This window comes from Meriones unguiculatus, chromosome 10, assembly GCF_030254825.1.
Source record: "Meriones unguiculatus strain TT.TT164.6M chromosome 10, Bangor_MerUng_6.1, whole genome shotgun sequence".
NCBI lineage: Eukaryota > Metazoa > Chordata > Mammalia > Rodentia > Muridae > Meriones > Meriones unguiculatus.
The window spans coordinates 48,709,419-48,728,582 of NC_083358.1; the positions used below are offsets into that span (position 1 = coordinate 48,709,419).

Sequence of the window (19,164 nt, forward strand, 5' to 3'; positions counted from 1 at the left end):
CTGGGCTACCCAACGCTGGTGCTGCTGGGTGAGCCTGGCCTTGGCCTCCCAGCTTGACCTTAGCTCTCTTGCCTCTCTCTCAGCTTTAGCTTATTCATTATCTGTGGCCTGCAGCTACTGATGGCCATCATTTGGGGAGGCTCTAAGACATTAGAAAACCCTTATGTGCAAACCATCTGGCACAATGCTCAGCTCTGAGAACTCTCATTTTATTCTTGAAAAATAGCAAACGCTCTCTAAGGAAAGGTGTTCAGACAAAGCTTGATTTTTCACCAAGAATATTCCAGAAGGAGGTCAAAGAAATGTTTCTCTTTACTGCATGGTCTTCCCGAGTGCTGGGGTTTCATGCAAATCCCTTGATTTACAAGGAGGCAACACAACTTACCAAGAAGCCAAGGGAATTCTTATTCATAACTCTTTGGAGCCACTTGCCCAGGCTCCTTCCCCTTCAGTCCAACTTAACCGCAGTGCCCCTTGACACTCCATCACTTGGTTTCCTGCTGCTATCCTCCCTGTCACCAATGCAGGGCCAAGCAACCTTCTTCTCATTTTTTACAGAAAGTCTTGTGGGGAAAGCATTTCCTCTACTTGGTGTGTTCATATTTTCTCTATGATCAGGGCCAAGGCTTCTGTCAGTCCTTGGATCAAGGACTCAAAGCTCTACAGGGCTAGTTATGTTGGATTCCTGGAAAGATGTAGCTTCTAACAAATGCTCCACAATGGAAAATGCTGTTCCTGCCTCATTACCAACATGGAATACAGCATGATAATGCTCCAGAGCTGTGTAGCTGCCTTACTCTTGCATGTATGAACCAGCATAACAATAGGTATCAGCAGAGCCATCAGTGTGGGGAGATGGTAGTAAGTGTTGAGTAAACACCCACAGAGCGACTGAATAAAAAAATGTGCTAGCGTCCCTCACCATGAAACCCATACTGCGTCTGCAGCAGGGATATATTTATCTGTTTGGTGCCACAGGAAGTCAGATCTAACAAGAAGGTTGGAATGGGTGGCAATTTTGTCTTACTGATGAGATGAGAGAGGAGCAGCAAGATAAAGTGACTTCCTACGAGTGACAAAGGAAGCAGATGAATATTTTTGCTGGCGCCTTCTTTGTACGCTGGGCTGGAGGTGCAGAGAAGATGAGACCTCTGTGATGTGCCAGGAGGCTGGCTCAGGTAAAGTACAGACAAGAAGGAAATTACATACACCAAGGAATTCCATATACCAAGTGGCTATTTTGAGAATTCCCATAAAGACATCATCTTGCCTTTTTAATCTCTCATTTTCAACTTGAACAAAGTACCTGTTAAAAAAAACCTTCTTTTCTTTCTTTCTTTCTTTCTTTCTTTCTTTCTTTCTTTCTTTCTTTCTTTCTTTCTTTCTTTTTCTTTTAAGGGTGATTTTGTTTTTGGTTTTAGACAGCGTCTTTTCTTCTTCTTCTTCTTCTTCTACTTCTTCTTCTTCTTCTTCTTCTTCTTCTTCTTCTTCTTCTTCTTCTTCTTCTTCTTCTTCTTCTTTAGCACAGGCTCGTTTGGAACTCACAGTAGCCCTCTTGCTTGTTTCCAAGTGCTTGGATTTCATCTGTGAGCCAAGATATCTGCTTCAAGTTTTCATGACTCACACCAGTAACAACAATATATCCTTAACTGTGAAATTTATTTAATATTTAGAAAGACACATATAAGATGACAATCATGTGAAATCTACTTTTAAGAAACATGACAGAAAACAGAGACAGTGATTTATTTATTTATTTATCTATCTATCTATCTGTCTGTCTGTCTGACTATCTATCTATCTGTCTACCTATCATCTATCTGTTTATTTAATTTGATTTTTTCAACACAAGGTTTTTCTGTGTAGCCCTGGCTGTCTTGGAAGTTTCTCTGTATACTTGGCTACCCTCGAACTCAGAGATCTGCCTGCCTCTGCTTCCTGAGTGTTATAATTAAATGTATAAATCACCACCACCCTGCATATGAAGGTGTATTTTTAAAATGGCACTTTCCCCCCATCAATAATTGTTGAACACAGTGGGTTTCCAACTCTGACATGACCCATGGTTTATGACACGGCTTTTATTTAAATTAATAACCATGTTTTTTTCTTGCAGAATTGGGTCAAGTTTCCATCTCCTGCCATCATTCATTTTTACATATTTAGTCATTCAGATGACTGACTTGAAGTCTGCCTTGCTGAATCAATGTGTGGACTTTGAGTGAACACTGAGACCCATTCCTGAGAATCCCTCCTCTCAGCTGTTGTCCAGGCACTATTTGGGCACACCACAGAGTATGGTATCTCTACTCTACAGATAATGCCATGTACTGTAAGTGCCTAGTCAGCACAAGAAACGGTACATGTGGTTTGATTTAAGGCTCATGCAAATTCAGTTCTGGGTTTTGAGTCAGTGGTGGAGGCTCAGTTTGGCCCTGCTGTCTGTGACAACCTGAAGAGATAACTCTATAGGCTCCATACTTTTGAAGTCTGCAGAAGAACCTGGCCTATGGCAACAGCACAAAGCCAGCACCCACTTCTCAGTGAAGTCAGTTCTGTGTGTGTAAAGAAGCCTTGGATAGACAAGAGCCCCACAAGATGTGGGAGCAGAGGAGGCCTGAGCTCACCTCGTACCTTGAGAAGGACTGCTGGAGTGGGAAGGGCTGACTGTAGATAGTGAGCCCACCAGCTCTCACAGGCTCCGGGGCACAAGGTCATGGCTGCCCCTGTCCTGTCAGAGAAGGAAGTGGAACCCAGCAAGCTTTGAGGGAAGAGGCCTCCTGACAGCTGTCCAGGGCTGAAAGCATAACAGTGGCTGGCAACGCTGGACATGGCGGGAGGAGGGGGAGGATGAATTACAGCATCCAAGAAAGCAACACAGACCTTTCTTTTGCCTCTTTTTGGAAATGTTAGATTCTTCACCACGTTTTCTGGTTTGTTTTGCCAGTTAAGCTGTAAAACATGACTTGCCTTTTTTTCAGTTTTGTAAAATAATAATAATAATAATAATAATAATAATAATAATAATAATTGATGTCCTAGAAGTCAGCAGATAAAGGTGAAGACTGTCACCCACTGAGGCATTGTGGTGATGTTTTTTTATGGAGGAAAGCAATGGTCTAGTAGCCAGGCTCAGAAGGGAAACGTTAAGCACCAAATGCCTGCTATTTTCACATGCACTGGCATTTTAAATCCCTGTTTCCTGGTGAAAAAGAAAAAAGTTCCACCAGTACCAAGCACTTGCCTGAAGCAGGCTGAGGACAGAGCATGAGACCAAAAGGAGGGGGGTTTCTTTTAACAGCAGCCTCTCAATGGCTGGCTTAGCAACCCAGGGTGGACTGTGGAGTGGTTGAGGGGTGAGGAACAGGTGGAAAAACAGAGCAAAGGGTTCTCTGTGAAGACAAGCCATCTCACTGTGTCCCTCCATGTGTCCCTCACTAAGAAGTCGCATGCTGTCCATTTGCCACATCTTGAAAGAGTGAATGACCGCATTTACCTGCATTACTGTGATACACTAAGGAGAACTCAGGAAAAATCCTCTTCCTGTCTTTATCTGTGAAAGTCTACATCTCTGAGAGAAAGTGGTAGTTTAAGAGGCTGTCTGGAGACCCTCAAGAGTCATGGCTGGTAGAAAAAGAGTCCAAGCTCCCCACTTACTCCATGCAGAGGAACTGTTAGAGCTTGAAGGGGCAGCTATGGGCCTCAGAGTCAGCACAGAGACATAAAGTGGTACCCAGCATGGTCATAGAGCACTGCACATGTCTGGACGACAATGTTGGGGCTGTAAAGAGAAGCTGTCCTTAGACAGTTCCACAATACCCTGCACTACCGCAGAGCACCCACAGGCTCTTAAAAATGTCATGCACATTTCTGAGTGTTAGTCCCATGTGGTTGACCTTTGTAGCTTTCCAGTGAGAAAGGCCAGTGGTCACACTTCTGCTATTCTGTAGACCATCTGATTCCCTCAAGCACTGGAGAAACATTTTCACAAATCCTTTTAGTTATGATTTATCTCATTAATCTTTAGGTTATATTGGTCTCCAGCTGTTTCATTCAGAGAATCCAGTCCTACCTATGGACTCAGCCCCCTCAGAACATAGCATGGACCAAACTCTTCCTTGTCCAAATTCCAAACGTGGATGCCCTGAACAGTGATTCTCTCGCATGTAGGCACTGGACCCTGAGATTTATATCCCCACAGAAGGGCCACCTCTGTGCATTGCAGATTGGAGGGAGGGCACATGCCTCCCTATGCCATGGCTAAGGAGAGAATTCCATGTCTCCAGGCAAAACAAGGAACAAGCAAACCACAGTCAAAACTGAAAGTAAAGTTAGAGGTAGATATCCACAATGCTGGCTCTAATAGGACCGAAGCTCACGCTTGTATTTTGGTGTTGTGTGTGCTGTTGACAGTCTTGGGGAGACTCAGTTCAATGGGGTGTGCTCTGAAGTGCTGCAACAGCACCCAGGATTCCCTTCCCTAACCAGCCTTCCCACTTAGTCTGTCCTAACAACAAACTGACACCAAAATAAAGTGGCAGCCAGCCTCACCATTTTCAAGCCTATATATGTGCACATACCAGAGGCTGCTAATAGCTGGTTCTGTCAGTCTTCATACAGAGGGTTCTGTTGCCTGCCACCCAAGTGGGGAGGGGCTTATTCATTCTGTATTAGAGGACTAACTAGCAAACTTGGGTCTGGGAGATAGCACATGGGCCCCTCTGATCCACTGTTCACACTGTCCTCACTGGCTGAAGTCAGCCATGGGGTTAGGCCATGCCATGGAATCTCTCTTAAGAGGGCTTTCCTCTGAGGGTTAAAGGCATGAATTCCAGCCTGTCTTGCCTTGTAGAATTTAGTTTTTCACTCGTAAGTGTGAAGATACTACTGCACTGAAAGTCTTATTTGCATAGGGGTCTCGCCTGCACGTATGTCTGTGTAGCATGTGCAGGCCTGGTGTCCATAGAAGCCAGAAGGCAATGCTGGATTCCCTGGAACTGGAGTTACAGACCGCTGAGAGCTACCATGTGGCTGCTAGAAACCAAACCTAGGGCCTCGGCAAGAGCAGCCAGCACTCCCAACTGCCGCACCATCCGTCCAGCAGCTCTGGGACTGTTTTGTCTGTCCAGAGTTCAAGTCATAGCACATGGCCCTCAGTTCTGTCTCTAGCACTCAGAGTAAAAAAGAAAGTAAGGAAAGAGGAAAGAAGAGAATCAAACAGTATATTAGATTGGAGTAAACTCCACAATGTAATGCATTTTGAACATTCTTGCTTCATTAAACAAGTCACAGACAAATTTTCCTATAGTGCATATTTGAATCTTAATTCCCCTTGAGCACCATCCAAACATGTCAGGAGCTACAGGCAGAGATAATTAGAATGGACAAGACTTTTACATGGTGTACAAACATATTATCTCCTAAAACACTCTACCAAGCCTATCTACATCATGTGTCTTTAAAGCAAACACACTTAAAATGCATCTCCGATAAAGTTGTGTGGACACTGAGGACTATGAGTTTGTGTGGGCAGTGAGCAGGGACATGGCTAACTCGGGACTAACGAAAACACTTCCAGGACTGCTGTGCCCAGTACCGAGGTCACAGATGAGCAGCTGCTTGCTTATCAGACCTCAGCTCTCATGGTGTTCATAGGTTTGAATTTATTATTCCTTGGTGGCTGCAGAATATCAGTCACAGCTATTCTTCAGAGATACTAGGCTACACAAACTCAAAATGTTTTCCTGGCTTTGTCTGAGTAGCATCCCAAGACTTCCTGTTTTTAGGAATCTGATGATTATGATGAATAACTGAACTATTTGGAGGGCCCAGCTCATGAAAAGTTAAAAAAAATTATAATAAATCAGTAGGTTTCTGAGTCGACTGGCTGATGCCAATGAAATGGCAGTTTTATCCCTAAACATAGCGAAGACTGCCCAGCTTCCCATCAGGCTGTCACTGCTCTCGTCATCTGGACAGTTTCAGGTCTTGTAATCTGCAAAGTTTCTATGAGAGAAAAGCTCAGCCTGGGAATGAGGGTGGTGGGAAGGGACAGCTGCTGCATTTCATTCTGCGAGGGCGCCCACTCTCTTTTTACAGATGTTGGTTCTACTAAGTAGAACAACAGTTTGTTTTTGGTAACACTAATAGTTATTATCAGAATGACTTCAAAATAAGACAAACTTATAGCCGAGCAGAATATGAGTAACTAGAGCAGTATTCTATGCCGAACTCGTCCAAAGACAGCAGGAGATCTATGTTTTACTGGTACTAGAGAATGTGCAAAGATTCATGTGCAAAGACTGATGCTGACATTTACAGGTGAAAACACAGATCATAGGGTTCTTGTAACCTCCTAGCCTACCAAAGAAAAAGCTCTGTTTGTTTCTTTCTCTGGGAGATTTCAAGTTTGTACCACAGCTCTTCCTGACAATGTACTGATAGGTATTTTGATGGTACCCCAGTGAAACTGCAAACTTTTTTTAATGTTCCTCCTTGGCCTGGGAGGATTGTTCTGCCTATAAAATACTTGTCACAATGAGGACCAGAGTGTGGCTCACCAGCAAGATGAAGTATTGGTAGGCCTGGTGGCCACAGTAAGCCAAGTGAATGGGAAACAGAGGAGGAAATCCCTGGAGCAAGCCTGCCAGCTTAACTAACAGAATAAGAGAGCTCTGGATTCCAGTGAGAGAGCTTGTCTCTTACACAAAGTAAAACATGATCAAAGAAGACACTTGTTGTCAGCCTCTATCCTCCACATGCAAAGGTGTGCTCTCGCTCTCTCACATAAATGCACAGCACACCTACACAAACATTCAGATGTAAACAAAAACATTTTTTGAAACTGAATTTCTCCTTTGATGCAATCTCAGGTTGAATACATCTTGAGACATGAGCTTGCAAAGTGTTAGGTAAAATTCAACAAACTGGGATCATCCAGGTGGAGAGCCACTCAACCCTGTTTTAAGGACAGCTCTCTACACTCTGGACCACAGTGTGGGGACTCCTAACAGTTGTGCTCTGTTGGGACACTGCCTGACTCTCAAGCCGTGTAGTTCAGTGAAGTGTTTATTCCAGGAGCTTCATTTCCTGCTGCTTGGCCACCTCTACCCTTTCCTCAACCAGAGCAGAAAAAGTCTAAAATTGGTACTGGTTCTGGTAAACACGGTGATGGCATTAGCCTGTGCTCCAGCTCCTGGAGAACAGTGACTGCTCAGTCACTTGTGGGCAGTTAAGTGGGAGCAGCGCTATCCTGTCTGCACAGCCAGGCCAGTCACCACAGGGTTCTGCAGGGCTTGTCGAGCTCAGGGGAGGGTGGAATAAGAGAAGAACCCCGCAATGTTTCAGGGAAGATTTAACGTCATGGGCACAGCAATACGATGACCTCACCGAGCTGTACGGGTGACATGATTGAAATGCTGATTTGTGTTAAATGCTGTGTGTTTGCATGAGAGAGAGAAAGAGAGAGAGATTGAGAGAAGAGATTGAGATTGAGAGAAAGAGAGAATCAAGTCTACTGTTTAACGGGCAGTAACTGCTTGCACCATGGCGCTTCTGCTCTGTGCATCTGTTAAGTCAGGCTGCCTGAGTCCTAAGTAACCATCCATTCTTTGTGAATTAGCACACCACAGAAGTTTCCAAGCTACAAGTGCCACAGGAGAAAACCTCAAAAACACCATGTGAGAGCAGGGGATAGGGAACACATGGAAGCACCGCTTCCTTTTGGTAGTTCTGTCTGGATGGTGTGGGAAGCCAGGGACCACAACACCCTTAACGCCTGTCTCTGGAATCACATAGACCTGCCCTTACGGAGGGCAACAAGACCCCTGTAATGACTCGCCCAAGAGTGGTGGTGGTGGTGGTGGTGTGTGTGTGGTGGAGTGTGGGTACTGGAGAGACCTCGTCTGTGTACACACAACCTACCAGCTTCCGAGGAGGAGCCTTTCAGCTCCTCCCTGCAGACCTTTACCTCTGCGCCAAGAGGGTCAGCCATGGAGAGGAGATCTCAGACCTGCCCAGCTCCCTCAGGTGCAGAACTTTCACAGAGGGATTCAAACTAAGACATGGGCTAGATTTGTCATCACACCTCCGCTCATAACGCGGGCGGGGGGTGGGGGGAGTCTGAGCCGCAGCTGCGACGAAGGCTGCGGCTGCTCAACTTTGCGCTGGAGCGGTCCGCACCCTTGCGCGCCTGGCAGACCCTGGCGGCTGGGACTGGCGAGCTCCGCTAGTGGGGGAGGCAAGCCGCGGCCCAGGAGGCTGCCCAGCGCTCTCGGTGGTAGTCACTTCCAACAAGTGTCCCTTTACCCCTCGCCGCAAGCTCCCCACACCCGTAACAACTTACCAACAGCGGCGACCAGCAGATGGACAGCACACACATGATCCCGGTGAGCTGGATGGCCGTCTCGGTGGTGATCCGACCCCACTGGGCGCTGGTCTGCGAGGCGGCGGCCTTGGCCCGGCAGCGGGACACCAGGGCTTCGATGGTCGCCAGGTTGCAGGCAAAGGTCACCACCAGGGCCAGCAAGCCCAGGCAGGCGAAGGCGGAGGCAAAGACCACGGTGGCCGGCTCGCGCGCGGGAGCCGTGTGGTTGCCCGCCGGCCCGGTGCTGATGAAGCACCACGTGCCCGGCCACTGCACGGTGTAGCGGCCCACGCCCAGCACCGGCAGCAGCGCGAAGGCCAGCACCGCCAGCCACACGCCCAGCAGCACCGCGCGCGTGGCGCGGGTCTTCATGTGGCTGGCGTACCAGTGAGGGGCGCGGATGGCCAGAGCGCGCTCCACCGCCATGGCGCTGGCCACCAGGAGCGAGGACAGCCCAAACACCGTCATGGTCAGCCCGAAGAAGGTGCACAGGCGCCCCGAGGGGTCGAGTTGCTCCCAGCGTCGCTGCGACAGGTACACGAGGATGACAACCGGGCTGGTCAGCAGCTGCCCCACCAGGTCGGTGAGTGCCAGCCAGCCGATGCACAGCAGGAAGGACTTCTTGCGCTTGCTCTCGCGGCGACGGTAGCTGCGCGACACAAGCAGCATAGCCAGCGCGTTGCCCACGAAGCCGGTAGCCATCATGGTGATGGGGAAGGCCACGGACACGGAGCCGCAGTCCTCGGCAGCCCTGGACAGGTTGCCGTGCGCTTCGTCGGAGAGCCCCGGCTCCCACATGCCTGCCGGAGTGGCGGGGCCGAGGGAGGGCGCGCGGGGCCGGGGCCTCACGGCTCAGGTGCGGGGCAGCAGCGGCGTGCGCCGGGGCACAGCGCGGGACCCGGCTCTGCGCTCCATCGCCCGCCGTAGCCCGCGCCTGGCTGCGGGGCCCCGACAGGCACCGCCCGCCGCCGCCGAGCGAGGCTCCTCCCGCGCCCCGGAGCCCGAGGGGCGGTGCCGCCAGGGGGCAGGCGGAGGGCGGTGTCAGCCGGGGTCACCTGCCGCCACGCACCCTCGTCCCGCACTCGCCAGCTCCCGGAGCTGTAAGTTGCTCTCAGCCTTCCGGTTATCTGTGTGACACCCGAGGAAAGTTAAGGTTGAAATCCCACATCTTAGTATCTGCGTGAATCGCAACGTTGATTTCTTCCCAAGTTTGGCTTTCATTAATCATGCTGTATTTGTTTTACACACACACACACACACACACACACACATTGCTTACTATGGTACCCACGCTGGGAAAGAACAGGGATGTGTTTTAAGTTTTCCTCAAACTTGCCTTATTTACTTTGGACTAATCCCTTACTCATATTGGAAAAATGTTTTTCTAGGATAATATCAGTTTAAAAGTGTAGCAACAGTTGACGTCGTTTTTGTATGTAGAAGGAAGCAAGCACACGGGAGAGTACATAGCAAATTCACGTTTTCATCAATGAGTGAAATTCTAGTGTAGTGAAATATTTAAAATTTAAGAGCATTTCAGAATCCCTCCGTCAAAGAAAACAGTGCTATTCTCTAGTTCTATCAAACATTTCTATTTAGCTGTTGACCTGTTCGCTTTGAGGCTGCAAGGGATGCTTTCCCGCTAATCTGCAGGCGTCAACTTGCAGTTGGTCTGAAACAACACTCCCCTCTAGCGACTAAAAGGCTAACATGCACTATCCCATATTAAAGACTTTCTTTAATTTTTTTTAACCTTGTGTGTGTGGGTGCCATTTCCCTTGTGGGGGCGTCATCTCCAAGAATGCTGCTCATCTCCTTTGAAATGGAATCCTCATTTCCTGGAGCTCACGAATTGGGCCAGAATGTCTAGGTAGCGACCCTCAGGGATCCTTGCTTCCCACCCTGCAGTGATGAGATTATGAATCCACACCCGTGGACAAAGCATTTCCACATGAGTTTTGGGGTTGAGCTCAGCCCTGTTCTTGCAAGGACCCCCCCCCCCCCTTGCCCTATTAAAGACAGCTTCCCAGGGGTCAGTCAGTCACTATGTGGTTTGCTCAGGGACTCTCAGATCTAGCCATTAGTTACAGTAACCATAGTCCACCTCTGCTTGAGTTCACAAAATTGCATCTCTGATTAAGCAATAAGCCAGTGTATACTCAAACCTTCATGTTTCAAAAAACAAAAAATTAAAGCTTATATTCACCTATCACTATATCTTAAATTCTTCTCTAAAATATTATAATACACAAAATTTATCTCATTTGTGTCTTGTTTTTAGATTCAACCACATTTCAATATCCAACTAATGCATACAAATGTATTTTACCATATTAAACTTCCGCAAAAACTCTGGCCTCAGAATTAGACCTATTGTTGTGAAGAACCCGACTGTTTCGTGGAACTAGTAGGGCTTCATCCTGCAGTCGTTTGGTGAGCACTTGCCAAGCACCTGGTTTTTCAGACACTGTCTTAGTTTTAGAGGTACCAATTAACACATGGAGCCTCTACAGCTATCCGATTTATATTTTAATATTAAGCTGGCACTTTTTGCATGTAAGGTTGGGCCTTCCTCACCCCTGCTTTCCGGAGTGTGTTCAAGGAAGTTGAGCAGCACCTCTTTCCAATAACAGCTCTTAGTTCCAGGTTCCTTTTTCTTTTTTAAATTAACCTCTGATTTCTACATGCTTTTGATTGCTTTCCACGGAGATTAATCCTTTAGCAGAATTTAGTTTTTATTATTTTAAAACTAACATTTATTGTGATCTTCAAGGCAGTGTGATATCGGCATGGAGAGACATTGCTGTTCTTAATGTGTCCTTTCCAAAATCCAAGCATCAAAAATTCTCATGTCGGTTTGGAAGTAGAGTCTATACACCATTCACATGGAAGGAACTAAGACAAAGGTCAGTGAAAGAGAATGTTCTAGAATTATGCATATAACAGATACATGTATGAACTTTTTATTATATATAAACATACCACAATACACAATACTGTAATCTTTAGCATTTGTGAGGCTGAGGCAGGAGAATTTCTATGAGTTTAAGAACCCTGGTGAAAGTCACATAGAAAGATCTTGTCCGAAAAAAAACAACAAACCCTCAAATCAAAACAGGTTATCTATCTGTATGGAAATAAAAATAAGCATGACCTTCACCACACATAGAATGAACCAAGATTTAAATGTGTATTTGAACTAACAGACTAACACAGAACATTTTTTATAATTTTTTTCTAACATTACTAGGGGTCCCCCTGCAGCATATTTTGTTTAGTAACATATGATCACCCCTTTGGTCAACATGTATGGAAGTCTTTAATCCTTCTTGAATGCTAGTGATCTAACCAATTATTTTGGAATGTACATTATTTGGTAGTTTATCTTCAAGTCAGTGTGTCTGGGTTTATTAATCTAGGACACACATCTTTGAGTGTGTCTGTAAAGATGTTTCCAGAGAGGATTAACTAGGGGTGGAACACACCCTGGGTGTGAGCAGCTCCACTCAGTCGGCTGAGGGCTCTGACTGAGAAGGGAAAGGAGGAAGCCAGCTGATGAGGAGTGTTAATCTACTTCCTGATGTGCCTGCAATGTGACCGGTTAGTTGCCTTACACGCCTGCCAGCATGGCTACAACGTACAATGGCCTGTTTCCTTGGTCCCACCCCAAGCTGTAAGAGAAACACTTAATTGCTTTTGCTGAGTAATAACAATGAAAGGTAACTGATACAGAAAAAGGTGGTTCTGAGAAGCGGGAGCATCATTATTGTGATTTAAAGATGGGCCCCAGCGCTGTGTGCTGGCAGAAGCAGAACTGTAGGGGGGTTTGCCCAATCCTGCCGGGTGCCAGATGAAAACAAGTGCTCCAGATGTTAGGTGAGAAACTCTAAGATTCAGTGTTTGACGTGCTGGGTTTGGTCTCATTTTTGCCCAGTTTTCCCATTCCATGTCCCTCTGCCTTTAGACTGTCAATGTTTTCTCTGTGCTGGATATTAGAAATATTTGCTTTGGTTTTGTAGGGGCTCACAATTGAGACATTGTATTGAGTCTCAGAATAAAAAGGAACTTTTAAAAATGAAATGTACTTTGTACTATGAGATGAACATGAGTCTTTAGGAGACAGGAGTGGAATATTATGATTTAGTGTATTTGGGATGTCAAGTTGACAAGGGGTAAGCTTGTTAGGGTTAATCTTGTTAACTTGCCTGCACTTAGAATTACCTAGGAAAAAATACTCCTGGGTATGTCTTTGGGGATATCCCAGAGAAGTCTGGGATAGGAAACCCTATGCTGAGTGTAGGCAGTATTGCTCCACACACGGCCTGGGGGCCTGGAGTAAGAGAAAAGAAGAAAGCCAGCTGAGCACCACCATTCCTCTCCCAGGCTGAATGTATCTAGATACCTCAAGCTCCAGGTGTCTTAACCGACGATACTGTATCCTTTCAACCTGTCAATCAAACAGAAACTTCTAACTTAAGTTGCTTTTGTTATTTTGTAACAATATAAGTTATTTCTGCATTTTGCTAAGAGAAACAAAGTTTCAGTGATACACACTGATGTATTTATGGGACTTTTTCAGGCAGTCAGTCTCTATTAGTGAGTGGCTGCTCTGGGCTGAAGCCTCCCAGATTTGTCTCTATAGCATGGACTTTGCCTTTAACACTGACAGAGTTCAAGAGACCTTCAAGATTCCTTCCCAAGCCTGTGTTTGAGTCTTCACAGTCTCAGTGAGTGTTACTAACCATATATCCATTCTTACATCTTCCAGTAATATTAATTCTAAGTTCAAAACATCTTATACACATTCATTTCTCACAATCTCTTTACCTACTATGCTGGCAAAAATTTCAAAATCTTTTATAAATTGCCTTGATTTTTATAAAATCAAAGAATGAAACAGCAGTCTACAGATTGGGAAAAGATCTTCACCAATTCTACATTGGTGAAGGGCTAATATCCAAAACATATAGAACTCAAAAAATTAAACACCAACAAACAAAATAATCCAATTAAAATGGGGTACAGAGCTAAACAGAATTCTCAACAGAGGAATCTTGAAAGTCTGAGAAGCATTTAAAGAAATGCTCAACATCCTTAGTCATTATGGAAATGCAAATAAAAACTCTGAGATCCCATCCTACATCTGTCAGAATGGTTAAGATAAAAAACTCAAGGGATGACACATACTGGCAAGGATGTGGACTGGAGCACTCCACTGCTGCTGGAAGTGCAAATTTGTACAACCACTTACTTTGTAAATCAATCTGACACTTTCTTAGAAAACTGGGATAGCTCTGCTTCACGGCCCAGTTATATTACTCCTGGGCATATATCCAAACGATGCTCCACCATACAAAGATGTTTGCTCAACTAATAGCTTTATTCATAATAGCCAGAAACTGAAAACAACCTAGATGTCCCTCAATCCAAGGATAAAGAAAATTGGAATATTTACAGCATAGACTACTACTCAGCTATTAAAAACAAGGCAATCATGTAATTTGAAGGCAAATGGATAGAACTAAAAGATCATCCAGAGTGAGGTAATCCAGACCCAGAAAGACACACGATATTCACTTACAAGCAGATTTTAGCCATTATAGTACAGGATAGACATATTACAATGCACAGACCAAAAGAAAATAAGTGATAAGGACAAAGGGAGGATGCTTAAGTCCTACTAAGAAGAAATAGAATAGACAGTGGAAGTGACTGAAGAAAGGAAAGATGATAGAAGCCTAGCATGGGTGTCCTCTGAGAGGCTCCACCTAGCAGTGGATCCAAACAGATGCAGAGTCACAGCCAAACATTGGTTGAGCCATAGGGAATCTTGTGAAATAGTGGAAGGAAGGACAGAAGGACTTGGAGGTGCCAGTAGTTCCACAAGACAAACAGAGCCACCTAATCAGGGCCCAGAGAGGCTCTTGGAGCCTGAAGCACCAACCAAGAACCATGCATAGACTGCACCTAGGCTCCTGACATATCTGTAGCAGATAGGCAGCTCAGGCTCCGTGTGGGTGGGTCCCTAGTTAAGGAAAGTAGGAGCTGTGTCTGACATGGACTCTATTGCTTGCTTTGTGATCACTCCCCCGGCAGAGGAGTGATCAATGGGCCACAGGGAAGAGGATGTACTCAGTCCTGATTTGACTTAATGAGCTTGGGTGGAGTGGATGGGGTGGGGTGGAATGGGTGGGGCTCCCCTTATCTGAGAGATAGGGGACAGAAGAGAGAGAAGGGATGGGACTGGGTGGAGAGGCGGAAGGGGGTCTATGATAGGGATGTAAAGTGAATATATAAATTAAATATTTTAAAATTGATTATAAAATCATTTAAACAAATTAGGCAAGTTTAAAGGGCATTTAAAAGTATTTCACTTCCAAATTAAGCAACATGAAGAGATTGGGGCATTTTCTTTTACATTAGGACATTATTTCTCCTTTAAAAAAATGCATGCTTCTGCCTTTCCAGTGTTAAAAACACTCAGTGTAATCTGTGTGGTGTATTTTATTGTTGACTCTAGTTAAAAGACATTCTCCTCTGTTCAATGAGGATTTCCCTGGGGGACTGTCATTGTCCTCATCTGCAGAAACTCTGCAATAGACATGCCTCTTCTCAACTATCTGCCCTGCCTTTTACCCTTTTCTTTGTGGTTTTGAGGAATTCTGGGTGAGGTGTTCTCTGAATTCCTACATGAAACTTAATTTGGAGTTTTTTTCTTTCTTTGTAATACTTATGTACTAGGGATGCAGTCAGTGCCTCAAACCTCACACATTAGGTAAGTGACCGGTTATTGAGCTATCCCTATCCCAGATAGGCTTTAGTCTCTCAAGTGGCTATAACCAAGGATTGTGCAGACAGGCCCAGCTCAAAATTGAATTTGAAATGTTTACTTCTTAGTAAATGGTAATGAGGTTTTAACAGGCACAACTAGCAGCATTATTAATAAAACATAATTTCCCTCTACACTGAAATCCACTAAATACTAATTTCACTTTCAGACCTTGGTTGTAAGTAAAACGCTCTTCAGTGGGAGCAGTGGGGATCTTGGGAAGATGGGCACTCTATGACTACCGTGTGCACCGTTGTGTAAGGATAGATAGGATGGCCATGTCAGAAAGACACAAGTGTCAACTTTTAAGTGCTGTTACCAGGGTAGTATTGAATTGTAACCTGTGTATAAGGTAAATAGATGTACATTCACATATTCATAAGTGATGGAATACGAAAATTCACATATGTAGATAACACCATCAGAAAAGTGCTCCTGCTCATCAGTGTGTGCCCTAAACCATTAATTCCAAATACAGTGAGAAATTTCTTCAGAGAAAGCTAACACAATCACTCATGCAATGGCTCTCATGCACTTCATGAGATGAGGAAATGACAAATCAAGACTGAGGATTATTCTAGATACAAGACCAAGGTCTGGAAAAAACAAGAAACTGTCACAAGTCAGAAGAGAACTAAATGTTTAGTGCAGTATCTTTGTGTGGCTCCTGGACTAGGGGGGAGGACGTAACTAAATTAGTGAAGTCTGAAGCTTAACAATACAGGTTTCTTAGACATTAATGTGTTATATAGGGAAAACCTGTGAGTGCATAGGAAAGTCTACTGTTTTTGCGACCTTTCTTTGGGCTTGGAGTCTCCCATTATCTTCATATTCAGTTTCAATGTTTGTATTTCTAAGGTGGGTACTAACATCCAATACTGAAGTCCAGAAATATTATGTGTAGCTCATATTTTTACACAAGCACACACAACTGTCAGCCATCTAGATTGACACACAGTTCTGACTAAACAAGAGCATGTTTGACCTCAATCACTATAAGCACTCCCTTGATTACTTATGTAATCACTTTGATTTCTGCTGGTGTAGCTAAAAAGTCCTTACATATGGTCTAAACACACCTCTGCAAAATCAGTTGGGTGAAAGGTGCTTCTGGGACATGCACATTAGGGATTACCCTGATACATTAACTGGGTGGGACAATTAGCTGAAGCAGAAATTACTGGACTGTGACAGAGGGAATGGAGCAGCAGTGTGCACTGTGGCTGTCTGTTGATTCTCAGTGTTACCAGCTGCTTTTGAGATCCTGCTGCTTTGCCTATAAATTGAACTGAGCCCAGCTAACCCATCGTTTAAAGCTATTGTGCGGGTATTTTATCACAAAGACAGTTTATAGTCCTAAATATGTACTTGAAATGGCATGTAGATCCTTTTGCAAGTTACCAAGATGTTTGGTAACTTGGGCCAGAGCAGTTGGTCAGTTTTCAAGTCTTGCTTTTTTTCTACTTAATCACATCAGTTATGACAAGAAACCTTAACTTATTTCACCTTTGCAGCTCATTTTTGCTTTATATTCTGAAGATAAAATACATGCACTAATGAAAGGGCTTTCAACCCCTTGATCTTAATCATTAGTCACAGCTTGCAAATACACCTCAGAGGCAAACTCATTTTTTTCCTCATATTGTTTACTGTTATTTAGAACCTGTTTCCACGTAGTTTATGCAAACAGGACTATCTTTAATGAGGGTGTTTGTTTGGCTTTAGTAAGAATACTTTCCAGTGGAGTATGCAATGACATCTTTCCCTTTCTCAGACTCATTAACTTTTAGTTCCATTTAGAGGCTGCTTTAGGGCTCAGTGTATAAATTACTTACCTTCAAGTGCAGAATATTGCACAGTACAACCATTTTGCACACGTACAGTTCAGCTTCTCCCTTCAACAGCAGTTACATGTGACTAGTACATACAAGCCCCACCACAGATTATGCTTGTAAACATTAAATATATTCACAAAGATCTTGTCCTATGCCATTAAAAGTAAATGACAAAAGCATTATGTAATAGGCTTTGCTCAGAGAAATAGTGGTGAATTCTTTTAGCTCTTGGTCAGTTGGTACACCACCTATACTCCAGATTTGTACTTTTATGTTGGCACACCTGACTTGCCATTCATCACGACTTAATTTTCCATCTACTTTCCTTTTCATTGGCAAAGAGAAACATAAGCCAATCTGAAAGAAAGCTGGATGATATAAAGCCATCTAAGGAGCAAAATAAGTAACAAGTGTGGGCAAATGAAGATATGACCAAATGAAAAAAACAAATATTAGGAAGAATTCCACACAGGTCTAGAGAACATCTCCAATAAGAGATGGATCTTGCATTTCCCATACCTTTACTGGTGGAAATACACTTAGTATTACTTATGAAGAATGTTAAGGATCAAATTGTTTTACCGTTGGGTTTCACTCTTGACAAGAAACTGAAGTACTTACATAACATCAAAGCAGACCTGGCCTCCAGGATCTCTGAACATCCCTTAGTCCTTACCAGCCACAGGGGAAAGCTTAAATATCCTACCCTCTGTCCTGAACTTTTATGCCCAGGGCTGGGCTTCCCCTCACCCAGCTCTTCACTATATAATCCAGGTTATTTTCTTTCTCTGCCACCCCTTAGCTCCTGCTTTTCTGTCTCCCTGGTAACTTTCCTGAAAGACGCTCCCCCCCATGCTGTCCCCAATAAACCCGTCTTTATACTTTCATTTGACTTGAATTTGCTTATTTTATCATCAGAGAAAAACCCAGTTAACTTTCCGGAATGTCATACATATTAAGCTTCATAGATCAATAGGGTGCTTCTCCTCTGTGGCCGTCTTTGCAAACCACAGCTCTAGTTCATAGGGAGAAAAACAAACCTAACCCAGTGGGTATGAAATAGGCATGTGTGGTGGTTTGAATAAAAATGGCACCCACAGACCCACAGAAGTGGCATTACTGGAGCTGTGGCCCTGTAGGAGTCACTGGGGGTGGGTGTTGAGGTTTCCATGCTCAGGAGTGGCAGTATTCTCTTCTTGCTGCCTGTTGATACAGATGTACAAGTCTTGGCTTCTTCTCCAACACTGTGTCTGTGTGCTGCCAAGCTTCCCACCATGATAATGGAGTAAACCTGTAAACCAGCCCCAATTAAATGGTCTCCTTTCTAAGAGTTGCTGTGGTCATGGTATCTTCACAGCAATAAAAACCCTAAGACAGTATGACCTGAGCAGAATCCTTCCAGAGTGTCAAGTTAACAAAGACAAAGAAAGAATGACAAACTATCAGAGTAGAGATAAATAAGTTATTATAATTAGTGTATCTAAGAAAAACTAAGAAAGATTAGCTTCCTGGCCTCCCTCCTTCTGACAAAATGTGACCTGGAAGTATAAGATGGAGTAAAGTTCTTTATCCTCTGAATTGCTTTTGTGCAGAATGTTTTATCACAGCAAGAGAGACCAACAGGGACTAGAATGGGGAGCCATTTTCTTCAGTGGTTTAGCTGCTGGTAGACTGCCCATGCTCATGCAGGCAGCACATACTGGACTCTGTGGGATAAAGAAAGGATATGAAGGCAGGAGGGACTCATGTTAGTGGTTTCCCAAAGGACTTGTGAATGGACATGATCAAGATCCTTACATGCATGTATGAATACTGTGGGTGGAGGGAATACAAACAACAAAAGACAAAACCAGAATATAACTAGTATACCAGAACTGATTTCTTAGTTCTAACAACATGGATTCACAATGTTAACATATATTTGAATTTATGTATAATCTTTGCAACTTTTGTATAAACAGCTATCCTAAAAGTGCTCACTCACAACTTCTTCATCAAGTTACGCCTTACAAATATTTGAACTAGCTCACCAACTGTAGAAGTTGATTTGACATATTACTGAAGTCTGTCATAATACTGGGATCTTCTGGTTCCTGCAAACAAGTTTTTTTACTGCATTATGATTTAACCTTCCA

At 44.3% G+C, this 19,164-nt stretch overlaps 1 protein-coding gene across 1 annotated transcript in view; it reads right to left on the reverse strand.

The window, feature by feature from the left end:
- Ptger3 (prostaglandin E receptor 3) overlaps positions 1-9,294 on the reverse strand; it is a 63,874-nt gene extending 54,580 nt beyond the window's left edge. Inside the window, exon 1 of the mRNA XM_021660602.2 lies at positions 8,345-9,294. Within this exon, the coding sequence (XP_021516277.2) occupies positions 8,345-9,163 (819 nt within the window). The 5' untranslated portion in view covers positions 9,164-9,294. The remainder of the gene's footprint in view (positions 1-8,344) is intronic.
- Positions 9,295-19,164: the final 9,870 nt, after the last annotated feature.